At 33.9% G+C, this 13,774-nt stretch overlaps 2 protein-coding genes across 2 annotated transcripts; one reads left to right on the plus strand and one right to left on the minus strand.

Moving 5' to 3' along the window:
* The first annotated feature begins 1,372 nt into the window (after positions 1-1,372).
* On the plus strand, positions 1,373-2,425 carry LOC149487788 (uncharacterized). Its single transcript, XM_089696462.1, has 2 exons — positions 1,373-1,593; positions 1,764-2,425. Exons 1-2 carry the CDS (start codon positions 1,554-1,556, stop codon positions 2,228-2,230), a joined length of 507 nt encoding a protein of 168 aa, XP_089552588.1. The 5' UTR covers positions 1,373-1,553; the 3' UTR covers positions 2,231-2,425.
* LOC149487789 (uncharacterized) lies at positions 2,412-9,768 on the minus strand. Its single transcript, XM_089696463.1, has 4 exons — positions 9,625-9,768; positions 7,572-7,733; positions 4,685-4,793; positions 2,412-2,724 (listed from the first exon to the last, which is right to left on the minus strand). Exons 1-4 carry the CDS (start codon positions 9,677-9,679, stop codon positions 2,598-2,600), a joined length of 453 nt encoding a protein of 150 aa, XP_089552589.1. The 5' UTR covers positions 9,680-9,768; the 3' UTR covers positions 2,412-2,597.
* Between the last annotated feature and the right edge of the window lie 4,006 nt (positions 9,769-13,774).

The following is a 13,774-nucleotide window of genomic DNA, read 5'->3' on the forward strand; positions in this document are numbered from 1 at the left end:
CAAATAATATGCAATGTGTACGTTTTTGTAACATGGCCAATAAATGAATAGAGCTTTATCAATGTCAACGTAGAGCACGCAGCGATGCGAGCAGAAGTGGATTGACCCAATGACAAAATTGCGTATTTTGAACTTTAAGCTAGATCTAAAAGATAAAATTTTAAAATTAACGGAGACTACAAAATGTTTAGAATGGAATCATAATTTATTATAAAATCTGCTAAATTAGGAGAGGAGATAATAAATTATCGTATGTTGGCGGATTTAATTAATTGTATTAGGTACTTAGGTAATAAATTCTTTGACATACTCCAGCATTAGAATCACTTTTATTTGCATTTTGTCGAAAGACCAAATGGACTATAAAAAGTCTAAAAATAAATAATAAAAAAAGTTTACCTTTGCCTGTTATTATTCCTTACTTCTATTGTGGATTCTAAAAGAAAAAATATATTATGAAACGCTATTTTTTGGAGACTAACAAGTCTTGATGCTATCGACACGTAATTAGTAATATGTAACTGAAATTTTATAAACTTGAGTTTATGTCCACTTTTCACACCCACCTCCGACTGTATGCATATCAAATTAAGGATTGGCCTAACGAGCAATTCATTCCATATCACTAATCACATGACAAAGACAGTAAAATACTATCTTAAGCAAATATGATTATCATTTCCATTGAAAAGCCCACTCCATTCAAGAATATGTTGTTTCCTCTATTTCACTATCAAATCTAAGTAGGTATGTCGTGGGTACGTAAAGTTCGGTCATTGAGCAATGTCTTGCAAACGCTTCTGTGTTGTGGATGACAATACGGTGTAAACCATCGAAGACAAATACTTGTTATCTTATGAATAATGCCGATTATGTTAGGTAAACACACGCACGAACACCTTCAACTGCATTTTTCACAAATCGTTATCTTCTACAGGGCGTTTCTAAGCTTTTCGTTATAAAAACATTAGATGAAAAATGTTAATGAATATTTAAAAAACTATAGGCCGAATCTTCTCTGAATTAAATTTAATTTTAAAATTAAGCTCACAAATTCATAATGTTATTTATCACAGTAAGTGTGTAATTGTAACTATTAAAGATAACTAAAATAAATCATAAATATTCGGCCCAAATTAAAGTCAACCTGTATGGATTTTGTAACGAAGCTGAAATCGGAGATCATTAATTTCAGATTATATCTTGCAAGGGTATGTAAGATATGGTGCGATAAATGTCAGGATTACGAGTAACATAAGGCGTGACTTCTTTATTACCAATTGTTTTAATGACTTTATTTTCGAGATGTTTTTGGGACAGCCTGTGTATGCAGGCAAGGCACGAGTCACCTAGATGTCGCGCCTATTGTCCGCGCCGTGCCATCCGCGCCGGCGGCCGCTGGGTGAGCCACTACTACACCATTACCTCATACTTTCAATATTGGGTTACGAGAATTTTTCTTCAAGGCCTTCTTTTAGGAGTAAATAGTGGTGGTATAAAGGCGAAGACGTACAACATTGATACGCAGTTGTACTTTAGCAATCCACGCGAAAATGAATGCATCAATCGCATTATTATTGTGCTTTATCGCAGGTGCGTTTTTGACTTGTGGTTTTCTTAAACAAAAATGTCACAATTTTTCAATTAACAAATAATTAACACAAAGTTTAAAAGCAAATATAGTAGTAATAATTTCAAACAATGTTTATTGTACAGGAGAATCGAATTATGTAATTATTAAAGAAAAATTATTTTTATTGCAGGTAATGCCTTCGGGTATTATGTACAGCGACAAGTGCCTTATAATATTGGACCACAGGACCCCTTCAGCGTGGAAGTGAGCCCGTATCTTGCCTATGAACCGTCACAAAGAATACTTTGGGGAAATGGAGGCAGTAATCAAGTCGGCGGAAACGACTGGTGGGCAACTATAACAAACAAATTTCCCATTTTGAGAAACATGTTTGGGAAGATGCAACTGCCAACGCAATACGGTGCTCCTGCGTCTGTGTATGGTGTGCCAAATAGTCAATATCCACAGGTCTATACCCAAAATGTTCCCCAGTATTATCCTTCTGCTAGGGATGTGGGATTTACTGATGATGCAGTCATTATAACTCCACCAAATGTTCCCGTGATACAACAACCTTTGCCTCAACCCTCCCCGGAACCCGCACAGGGGTATCGCTACAACAAACCTCTTAACCGCTTGGAACTACCTAATCATTAAGTGTTTCTGTTATAAGCACCTTTTTCTTTGTAATTCATTAATTAGTAAGAATTTTATGTCAGTGTTGTGAATTTTGAAATTCACTATCCATGCTAGAAAGTATTATGTACTTTAAGATACGGGTAGTTACTACTATTTATAATCGTATTATAATGTAGAGTATCTATGATAAAAATAAAAATTATTACACTTTATATTCTCTTTATTGCCACAAACCCTTAACCTTAATTTAGTTGGTCTCATTCATCAGCATATCTACATGGCTATAACTTACAAAATAATAATGTACATTATAATTAATACTAAATTTTTAGCATACTTAAACATTATGAAGCAAAATTGGCGTTATATTTTTTGGTTTTTATATTCAATTTCCAACTGAAGTGTATTGGTCATAATAACCCTGACCGGTAGAGTCGATGCCCACGGAAGAACCGGCGCTTACAGACCGACCACCGAAAATTGGTCCTGCTTGCCGCCGCGTTTCACCGTAGCTGCAATATAATTTTAAATTTGCAATATGTATTTGAGAAGTCATTCAATTTGCAATCAGTAACTAAGTACTAGCATACAGAACTTTCGACTGGGTTAACCGATTTCGATGATTTTTATTTTATTCGAAACACTAGCTTTCGTCTGGTCCCATTTAAATCTAGTTCTGACACTTTGAAGGTGCTTTAGTTTTTTTCTTATATTTACGTTATATTTTTATGCATTTAAAAGCGCCTGGTTTAATTTACTGAGCAGAAGACCACACTATGCGATCCAACTAAAGATGTACGTAACAGACCTTTGTGTTATGGGCCCTATTAACAATGGGCAGCGTTGGCCCAACAAATGATCTACGAATATATAGGTACAATGACTGTCGATCATGGACATTTAGGCCCTATCTTGATTGCCTCTTCTCGCCCAACGCTGACTATTATAATATGTAGGTACATACTTAGTTACATTTTTTTTTGCATTTCAATAACAATTTATTTCATTTTGCATCTAATTTAAAACAAATGTTATTTCCTAACTTAAAATACCTATTAATGCGTTTTTGTGGTTGGATCGCATAATGATATAAGCTTTTATAATTTTCTCCTAAAAAATGCATATTAACTTTGAAACTTTTCTGATATGATTTATTGGGAGTCCCCCCCTACCTCAAAATATCATGTTTTCTATTCATGATGAATGACTGAAATGAGCTAGTTAGATTTTCATTCGACGGAGACTCTACATTCTTTTTTCTGCATTATATTCATTATAACTTTCTCTATATTTAAGTTTTTTTTTCTTCTTAGGCTACATAATGTAATCTAAATTAGTAATCATTCTAATAATCTATAACACCTTGGTGTTTTTTGCAAGCATTGTATCAATTTTATTGTACGTAATCTATTATATCTACAGTCAATTTACTAATTATAGTGATATTATGTTTTACTTTTTAGTCAAAATTACTTCCTAATATATTGTCAGTTTCTTTTTCTTTTTTAAGCAAGAATCAACTAATAAAGATTTTTTGTAAATATGTAGCTATGTACATATAATATCTCCCATTATTTAGCCAAAAAAATGTAGAGTTACATGATGTGGGGTTATTAATATCAAAGACTTTAAATAATTAAATGGATTTTATTAAATTAAGCATTAATTACATTGAAACATTAAATAATATTATCTTCCGGCAGTTACACGATCGGTTAGCAGGCGTCGTGTAGACAATCGGCGGGATGTGCAACTGATGGAAAATTCTCGAAGTAGATAGAAGATGAATGAGCCGACACCAGATGTTAGTTTGTACAATGTCACGTGTTGCTTTTCAGTTAGTACCTATAAAACATACGGAAAAATTAGTCAGTTTTATCCTATTGGATATAATAATATGTTATTTGACGATATCCTTGATATCGGATTTAAAGATTTCCTAAGACGAGAAGATATACAACGAAGTACAATATTGTCGCAATATATTATGTTAAAATGAAATTCTACTCACAGATAAAGAATCTTCAAAGATATACCTAGAGTATAGATAATGTTTAAAATATCTTAGTTGTTTGCACCTTCTAACTTTTATTGTCACCTTCACTTAGGATAAAAATGGTTTCATTTCCTATTTCTCTAATGCGTATTTTTGTCATTGCAGTGGAAAATTTGGAATTATTCCATAATTTTCAATAAATTATCATTATTTTAAAAACATAGATAATTTACGTATTAAAAATGATAATAAAACTGAATCAAGCGAATCACGTACTTTTATAGAATTATTTCAGCTTCTAATCACATATTTCGTAACATAAATTCTATAAAATTTTAGTATATTCGTGGATCAATTAGGGTAGTTAATCCACAAAATATAAGAGCAAAATTAACGATATGAAAATATATATTGATTGCTCTATTTTTCGTTGCGGTTTTTTGCCTCTACGCAAAAAGTGTTATCATAAGATATACCTAAGTGCGTTGGGGTTGCCAGCTCCATAGCCACCTCCGGGAATTCCCCAGCCTCCGGCGTTGGCGCGCGCGTTGGCGTTAGCATTCGCGTTGGCGCCGCCACCACCCCCTGTAATAGAGAACATTACAAATTAGAATATTGTGTGAAAAATTCAAAGATAATTATTTTACTGACGAACTATTTATAGATATACAACTTATATGCTTATAGTTCCTTCGTTCATTGGTCTAATAAAATTTTCTTTTCAAGTTAAAAGCAAGCTAGCAAGTTAGGCAGTTGTCAGAACTTCATACTAGAACAGTAGAGCCGTAAAAAATCGACGTGATGAAAATTTTGTAAATATAGATGACTATTGAACGGCTGTTCCGTTAGATAATTATTTAAATCAAAATGGCTTCGTCATTTAGCTACTCTCAAAAGGTTTCATTCGTTTGTAAGCTAAAACACAACAACAAGAGTAATAATTATAATAAATAGCTACTACTTTTACAACGTAGAGGTCTACAAAGAGGCTCAAAATAAAATTGATAGGTTATCATTTAGATAATATTAACTGTGTAAGTCACAGTTCGCCAAAAAAAATGGTAAGTAAGTATATCTACCTACTTATAAGTGAATGATTGATGAGTTTATGCAGGCCTATATTTTTTACATGTATTATAACGGCGTATATTCGTGAGATAAATTAAATAATTAGAAAGCTGAACTCGTTCACTCTATTGAGAGTTAATGTATTTTTCTAGGTACAATTGACCTTCTATGCAAGATTTCCCCACTTAAAAAAAAAAAAAAAAAAAAAAAGGTACAATTGACCTAATAGTAAATCGACGCACCGTTACGTGCTGGCCACGGACAATTCGCTATAGCGAAAATTCGCGCGGCGCGACTGGCGGCGCGTCTTGCGAATGAATCAAATGTATGGAAATGTACTGGGCATGCCACGCGCAGCGGCGACCAGCGAGACGACCGGCGAATTTCCCCGAGCGAATCGCGCGGCACGACTAGCGATCGAAACAAATGTATGAGTTATTACGGCGCAGGCCACGGAGTCGAGCGGCAGACGCGGCGACTACTCCCGGAGCGAACTTAATTTAAAATAGTTTGTTTTTTTTTCGCGAAAATGGAGACGGAAGCTTTTATTGCAGAAATTCTAGCTAGACCAGCTATTTGGAAGTCTAGCCACCCGCAACACAATTTTTCATCATGCCTATATTTTTCATATTTTTGGTGGAATTCTCCGTCTGTAACACGATTTCTATTTAATTCGTGTACTCCACTATATCTTCCAAACATTAAATCTTGAGCAAAAAAGCTGCTACTCTCCAAACAACGTCGAGCTAACTTTGATAAAGCCATCTCGTCTCCTCGTCTACACTGGTCGCGGCGGCGAACGCAACTGCCCGTGGCTTGCTTACCGCGCCGCGCGAATTGCCGCGCCGCCCGTCGCGCCGTCGGTCGCGCCGCCGGTGTCCGTGGCCAAGGGGTTATATTGCACGGCGGCGCGGCGTCGGCATACTTGCTGAACACGTTCATACTACTGTTACATTTAATGCCATTCTTTGCGACATATCACCTCTATTTCCAATTCCAACTTGCACATAAATACTGCAATTCTGTGAAATGTACCTACTTATTTTGTATGCATGGCTGAGAGCTAAGTATACAGCATGGAAGAAGCCCCAACAATGTGTATAGTTTTTCAGAATATTATTAACATGCGACGAAGCAGGAGGGAATATAATTTCTTCCTGGTATGAACATTTCCGACGCTCTATGCGTGACAAATGTTTAATTAAATTGAATACATATACTAATCATTTAACAGGAAGTACCTAACCATGAAATTTAAAGTTGTAAAAAATATATTGAATACAAAATACATCGTCATGTTTTAAGTTCTGATGGAGAATGGGCGGAAATTAGTTCAAAAAATCACCCATGCAAAGACAAAAAAGTTGGTATTTTTCTGAATCATACCGGAGATGATCGATTCAAACCTGATTGTGTACCCATGAATTTTATAAAATAGGTACTTAATATATGTTAAATATGGACACACTTAAATAAAAAAATAACGGTATGAGGTGGTATGAGGCACTTACTGATTTATTGTGTAAACTAGTTAAGAGTTTGTTCAGAAATGTAGAGAAAGAGTATTGTAATTGTTTACGAAGCACTTGCACAGCCAGAAAATATTTATGTTGTTTATTTAGACATTGGGAAAAAAATGAAATAAAAAACGCAATTTTTATGCGCTCTTATAAAATAACCGTGAAGTCTTTGGTTTCGAGCGTAATTGATCAATTCGATACACCTACAATTAAACATTGTAAATATTAAATGCTGTTTAACAGATGTGTTTTCAAATTAATTCAATGTATAATAAAGATATAGGTAAATGACATCTTAGTACCTATAGTTAGAGCAAAATCTGACCTCTGAGTGTTTAAATCATCTTTTAAAGTAAGGTATATTTTATAAGAACCAAAGGACTATAAAAAGACATATTCAATTTTGGTAACTATGATACAATGATATTAAAAGTGACGTCCCGTGTCCCCTCGTGGGGTAAGGGGCAGATGTTTTATACATATACATCTGTTTCACTGATCGATTTTCTTTAGGGACAAGTAGGTGATCAGCGTTCTGTGTCCTGCCAGACCGAGACGTTTTTTTCTTTTTCTCCAGGAATCGAACCCAGGACTCCTCGGTTCTACGCACTCGCGCAACTGAGCTGAACTGAGCCAAGGAGGTAGTCACAATGTACTCGTACAATAATATTATCGTCTTTAGATGAATTTCCTAATTTGCAGATATGTAATATTTTACATCGAAACAAATTGTTACATCTGTACAATAGAAATTTTTATACAATAGTTCACTTACAAGCATTAGCTTCAGCATTTGCGTTGGCGCTGGCGCTGGAGCCCCCATACTGGTAGGGGTAGGGGTTCAGGGAGCGGCGGAGCCTGCGCAGCGGCACCGGCGCAGACACGTGACCCTCTGCGTCTATTGTGTAGTACGAGCGAGGCACGTAGTATTGACCGGCTGGAATGCACATTACACTCGTATTACACCCAGCCATTACTTTCTTTGGTTCATAACTTGACGTGGGAAACTCACTAATGTTAGTACCTGTTTAGTAAGCTGTGTTATGTTGTTAGTTAGTTCAAACTATCAATAAAGCATAATTTTTGTCAGGTAACTTGATAAGCGTAAATCTTGGAAAAAAAACCTTTTATCAAGACGTAGTAAGTAGTAAATAAGACAAAACACAGGTTTATAACGAAAAATACTCTCAATAGTGGAGTAAACTTTTATAATCAGGAACATAATATGGTAGCATACCTACCTATATGTAGGCTACCTATCTAATTTATAATTACAATTTCTACAATGTCAACTGTCAGCATTTTAAATGTAAGAATACAAAGATAGGATTATCTTAATTCACTCTTTGTAATGTGGCCATTACAATTAGCCAAGAATTAGCCATATTATATGTTTTCAAGGATTCATACAGTTGTTAGGTCAGTAAAAATCTTAGATCATCATACAGTTCGTGATCGTTTAAATCTTCGACCTTCCGTATCGTGATTGGTAAATCTTTAATCCTCGAGTTCCGAATTGATGAATATAAGTATTAATTAGCAGTCGTGATTCACCTTCACAATTAGATATTGTAAATCCGATACATGATGCATACGATGTTTACAATTTGTTACATAACGTTCATGCACTTTTATTATATTTTTAATCATATTGATTATTGACACAGTTTACCGATTTAACAATTCTTTTATTTCTGAACTTTATTTAAAACTCTTTTTAGTCTAATCTACCAAAAAATAAACATTATAATGCTGGTTAATGAGGTGTATAATTTGCAGTAAAAAGTTTATGAACCGTGAAAATTTATTATTTTCTACTGACCGAACTCGTCCAAGAATCAGATTAGTAGAGCTGTTGAGAGCATAAGTAAAATGTAGTTTTAAAGTTATGGATCTGGTTAAAACATGACGTGTTAATTTATGTTAATCAAAGTAATTAAATAAAATAAACAATGGAAAATGTATGGCACCACTGCTATTTATCGAGATAGACATCATATTTTATATTTTGTACACATTTTAACTACGAATCTAATGTTTTATATTATATTTTTACAAGATGATCTGTTTTTTCTTTATAAATGTGATTATGATAAGAGTAGAGATTATTCGAGTATTTTACATGGCGGTAAAATAAAGAGCGGCATTAATTTCCCGAGAGAAAATTATTGCAATTATTTGTATAGTTACATAGTTAGTTAATTAAACAATTTTCATTAAATTATCGTTTCAAATAAAGTAATAATTATTTTACTTTGGTTGGAGAATAAGTACTATAATATTTTATCTACACTGCTGATACTAGGTAGGTATAAAGAGGAAATATTTTTTGTTTGTTGCTATTGAAAAAGCTTTAAAAGTATTGCTTTTTTCAGTAATAGAAAGCTACATTATTAGGAAGAAACATAGGCTGTGTTTTTGTTATTATGGGGTAGCCCGGACGAAACCGGGAAGAGTGGCTAAGTACAAGCTAATAATAAAAATTTGAAAGTATGTTAGTACATTTTATACCTATGTATTAAGTTCTTGAGACATTTTATTGAATATACCTAACTTAAAAGCTTGTGAGTATCATGGAATTAATCAATTATTTACTCACACTTTTAATGAACTCGAAGATATTAAAGACAAGCATCAAAACGAGGATTGTGAGATTTCACGTTTTGAGTAGATATCTAAACGCTCTAAAAAGTCCTTTATACGAGTTTAAAAACGTAAAGATAATATGATAAAATATGTAATTTACAACGGCCAAGGACTAAAATACAAAGAAACGACATTAAGCTCGACAGCTCATCTTGTTCGGCAAAAACGGGGAGGGCACTAACCTGCGAGAGCCATGGTCACGACGAGCGCGAACACGAACACCGTGAGGCTGTGCATTGTACTAACTAACGTCGAAGCTTCACAGATAGTGCAATAGAACTGGCTGATGTGGTCACTTTAACCGTTTTATATATGTATATTTACGTGTTCCCCGCGTTTGAGCGCGTCTCCGTACGCGATTTTAATACCTAACGGTAGCGTTTTGCAAAAAGCTCTCGACGAATTAAACTTCCGCTATAAAATTAGCTCTAAAAACTATCTAACATCGTGATGAAAGTAACATTAATTTCGATCTCTTTATATACTCAATAGTGCATTTTGTAGGCGCTACAAAAAAGTCACTTCGAGCGACCTACCTAGTTACGTTTTTTAGACTCAAATTTCACAAAATTAAGACTGAATAAAAATAGACACCTTATAGACACCTTAATATCTTAAAAAGTCTGATGTTTTTATTTTTTTAAACACCACTTAGTTGGCCTCTTATTTATTTTATTTATTCATACTTCATTGCTCTGTAGGTAATAACTTAATTAGGAACTTAATCTATAAATTAAAACAAATGGCGGCTTATTTCTAAATAGCGATTTCTTCCAGACAACCAGACGTACGGAAAGAAGTTAGTTAGAGGAGAGGAATAGGGACTGGAACCTCTTAATAAAAATTTTTTTTGTTCTTTTCCATGCAGGTAAAATATCTTTCCTACTATAACTGCAGCTTGCTATTTTTTTACCCATGTTCTTTACTCTACAATAGAAGAAGACTCACTTATCCTTTCTCTCTACTTTGTTCCTGTTCCTGTAAAAGTGCAGCAGAGTATTGTTGCTATAAATTATTAGTATAATTGATTATAAGTAGGTGTCTTAAGATAAATGATACTGTAAGTTAATACGGGTGACCATTGATCATGAGTCTATTTCAATGACTAGTGTAGGCACCCATTCGACTGGAAAGGATCAAATTGTAAAACTATTAAAATGAACACACTATTAATAGCAACTGGAGACAATGTCTACTACATTACAAGTTAAACTTGAAGCAAAGGAAAAAAGGAAATCATTCATCAATCATGTTTTCTAATACATATGTAGAGACATAGTTATTTTTTTATTGTAGCAAAAAAGGATACCTAGTTACACCTACTTAATTTATTTGAGTAGTTACGGTCATTGAAATTTAAAAAATGGTAAGTACGTAATATAATTTAACATGAAGGTATTGTATGTTAGAGCATTAGTAGATATAATCCATACTAATATTATAAATGCGAAAGTAACTCTGCCTGTCTGTCTGTTACTCAATCAAACCTAAACTATCTACTGAACCAATTTTCATGAAATTTGGTATGTAGATATTTTGATACCCGAGAAAGGACATATAGGCTTCTTTTTATCCCGGGAAAATGACGCAATCCCGGAAATCCCACGGGAACGGGAACAATGCGGGTTTTTCTTGGACTGCGCGGGTGAAGCCACGGGCGGAAACCTAGTAAAATATAAATATTTAGTTATGACAAATAATGATTATCTTTTCTGTTAAAACAACAGAATAATAGACTTGTGAATTGCTCGTCCAGATGGATTTTCAAATGGCCGAATAGGTAATTTCAATGAATTAAAAATATTATTGACCACTTTGTCTTAAACAGTGTCATAATAAGTAATATAAATTTGCTATTGTTTTGTGATGTGGAAAAACACAAATAAAATAATATTATGATGGTTTCGTAATTATAGAACTGGTACTAAGAAAACATCATAACTAATATTGGTACGGGAGCTATTAACGTTGAAAAAGAAGTCATTTTAGTATAGCTGGTTTTTTGATATATTGTTCCTCTAGCTATTTCGGTTAGAGTCCGCGCAGTCTGGCTGGCCGGAGTGGTTGCGTTCAGTAGTGCGCATCTTATCTACACAGGAAATTATCCTTAATTTAAAGTCATTTTTTAACGCGTAATTTTTAAACTTTTGCCTTTAGATTGATCCATCAATCATAATTTTTTTATTGCAAGACGTTTTTTTCGTTGTTAAATAGGTGCCAGACGCAATTTTTAATTTCGTTTTTATAAAAAATTCAAATTATTTTAGAATGTCTGTAAATTTCATATTATGTTCTTCAAACATAATATAATCTAAAATTAATTAGCCAGACGCTAATTCGATTGTTAAGTATTAAATATGTACAAATAAAAACGTAGTGAAAGTAGGTAAGTATAACAATTTGATGATTGTGTATATGGAGAGATAGTTTAAAGTGCAAGACAGATAGAAAGGGTCGGCCGCGAAAATTAAATAACAATAAACAATAACTTTTTTTTTTCGAAAATATAAGATGCATAGAAATTGAATTGTTCCTACTCTAGGATTCCCTGTGTTGTGGGAATAAGTACCTTCCATTGGTACATTTTATTCCTTAGGTTAAAAATAAACTATTAGGGTACATCAACAATCTTCTATACAAAACAATTTTTTTTATTACTCAACTAACGACCCGCCCTGGCTTCGCACAGATGCGATGCTGATACTAAAATATATATATATAAATCTCGTGTCACAATGTTTGTCCTCAATGGACTCCTAAACCATTTAACCGATTATAATAAAATTCGCACACCATGTGCAGTTCGATCCAACTTGAGAGATAGGATAGTTTAAACATGTAGGTACCACGGGTGAAGCCGGGGCGGACCGCTAGTATACTAGCTATATAAATTCATGCTAACTACTTTAGTTAAATTCAATACAAACTTAAACATGCGAGTGTGTGTGTGTTTTGATGATTTGATTTTGATGATTTTAATGCTGAAGTTGTTATACGCTGTTCTGACTCTGATATTTTGATTATACTTCTGGGAAATATGGATCACTTGAAATCTTCTTTGAAAATCTGGATGGATAGCGTCTTTCCAAACTATACAAGGCCAGTACGCAACGGTGTGAAACTAATCACGTATAGTTTGGAAATAACTTTTTTACAAAGTTCTTCCAATCTATACAACAGCAGTACGCAAATACTTGCAAATACTCGCGTATACTTTGTAGTGAAGTAAGTAAGAATAGCGCTCCAAAACATACAGCGCCAGTACGCATGCGGACTAATCGTGTATGTTTCGGAGTAAGCGCGGCGTCTCTCCATTGCTCGCGTTTATATTATTGTATTGCTGTTTTGAAATCTATTATTAAAATGCATGTGTATTGTGTATATAATGTTGCGTACTGATCGTATATTTTTTGTATCGAGGATGCTTGTGTCTTCGTTCCCGACTATACTGCACGACTTACAATTGACAATAGTGCTAAAATGTAAGAATCTAATAAGTCCAGAAGAAGACGGTTGCGAGCATGTTGCGAGGCGACGGAGCCCCGCTTCGCGGGGCTCCTATTTTTGTGTAGTTAAAAAAACACGAACCTAACCTAACCCATAGGTAACCCTTATATCTGTTACCTATTTATTTTTCTAAGCTTACCTAATAATATTTTTATTCCATATTTTACTGAATCAATCAAGAAGAATAAAAGTAGATAGATATAGCTGTACAAGTCTTTGATTGCCTATATATTTATTATTTCGCTCAAGCGTAAGTGGTGTAGTAGCTATATTTAGTTATACATATTTTGCGTACTGATCGTGTATAGTTTGGAAAGAAGAAGCAAGCATCCGCTTTACAAAGTATACACGATCAGTACGCAAAATTCGTGTATATATTGTAATAACAAACTTAAAAACAGCATTACAAAGTATACACGAGCAGTTTCCTATGGTTGCGTTCTGGCTATGTATAGTTTGGAAATACGCGGATGGATATGGTTGTAGGAAATCATCAGCGATATATAAACGTTAATGAAATATACCGAATACTTGGAATATCTTTATGTAAATCTTTGCCATGCTTCCACGCGATCACCGGGTGTGATTACACACCAGCATTTTTTAGAAAAGGCAAAGTCAGACCTTTTAAAATATTGGAAAAATCGAACGAATATCAACTAGCTTTTCAAAATATAATTACCGATGATGGAGAAATAGTGAAAACCTTTACCTTTATAACCCTTGAGAAATTTATTTGTCAAATGTACGGTGTCCAAAATTGTTGTAATATTAATGATGTTCGATTTCATCTGTTTTCAAGTACTTTCAAGTGTAAAAAATCTG

This window comes from Colias philodice, chromosome 6 (assembly GCF_061535455.1).
Source record: "Colias philodice isolate Cphi_HAF_F1 chromosome 6, ilColPhil1 Martin Lab GWU primary, whole genome shotgun sequence".
NCBI lineage: Eukaryota > Metazoa > Arthropoda > Insecta > Lepidoptera > Pieridae > Colias > Colias philodice.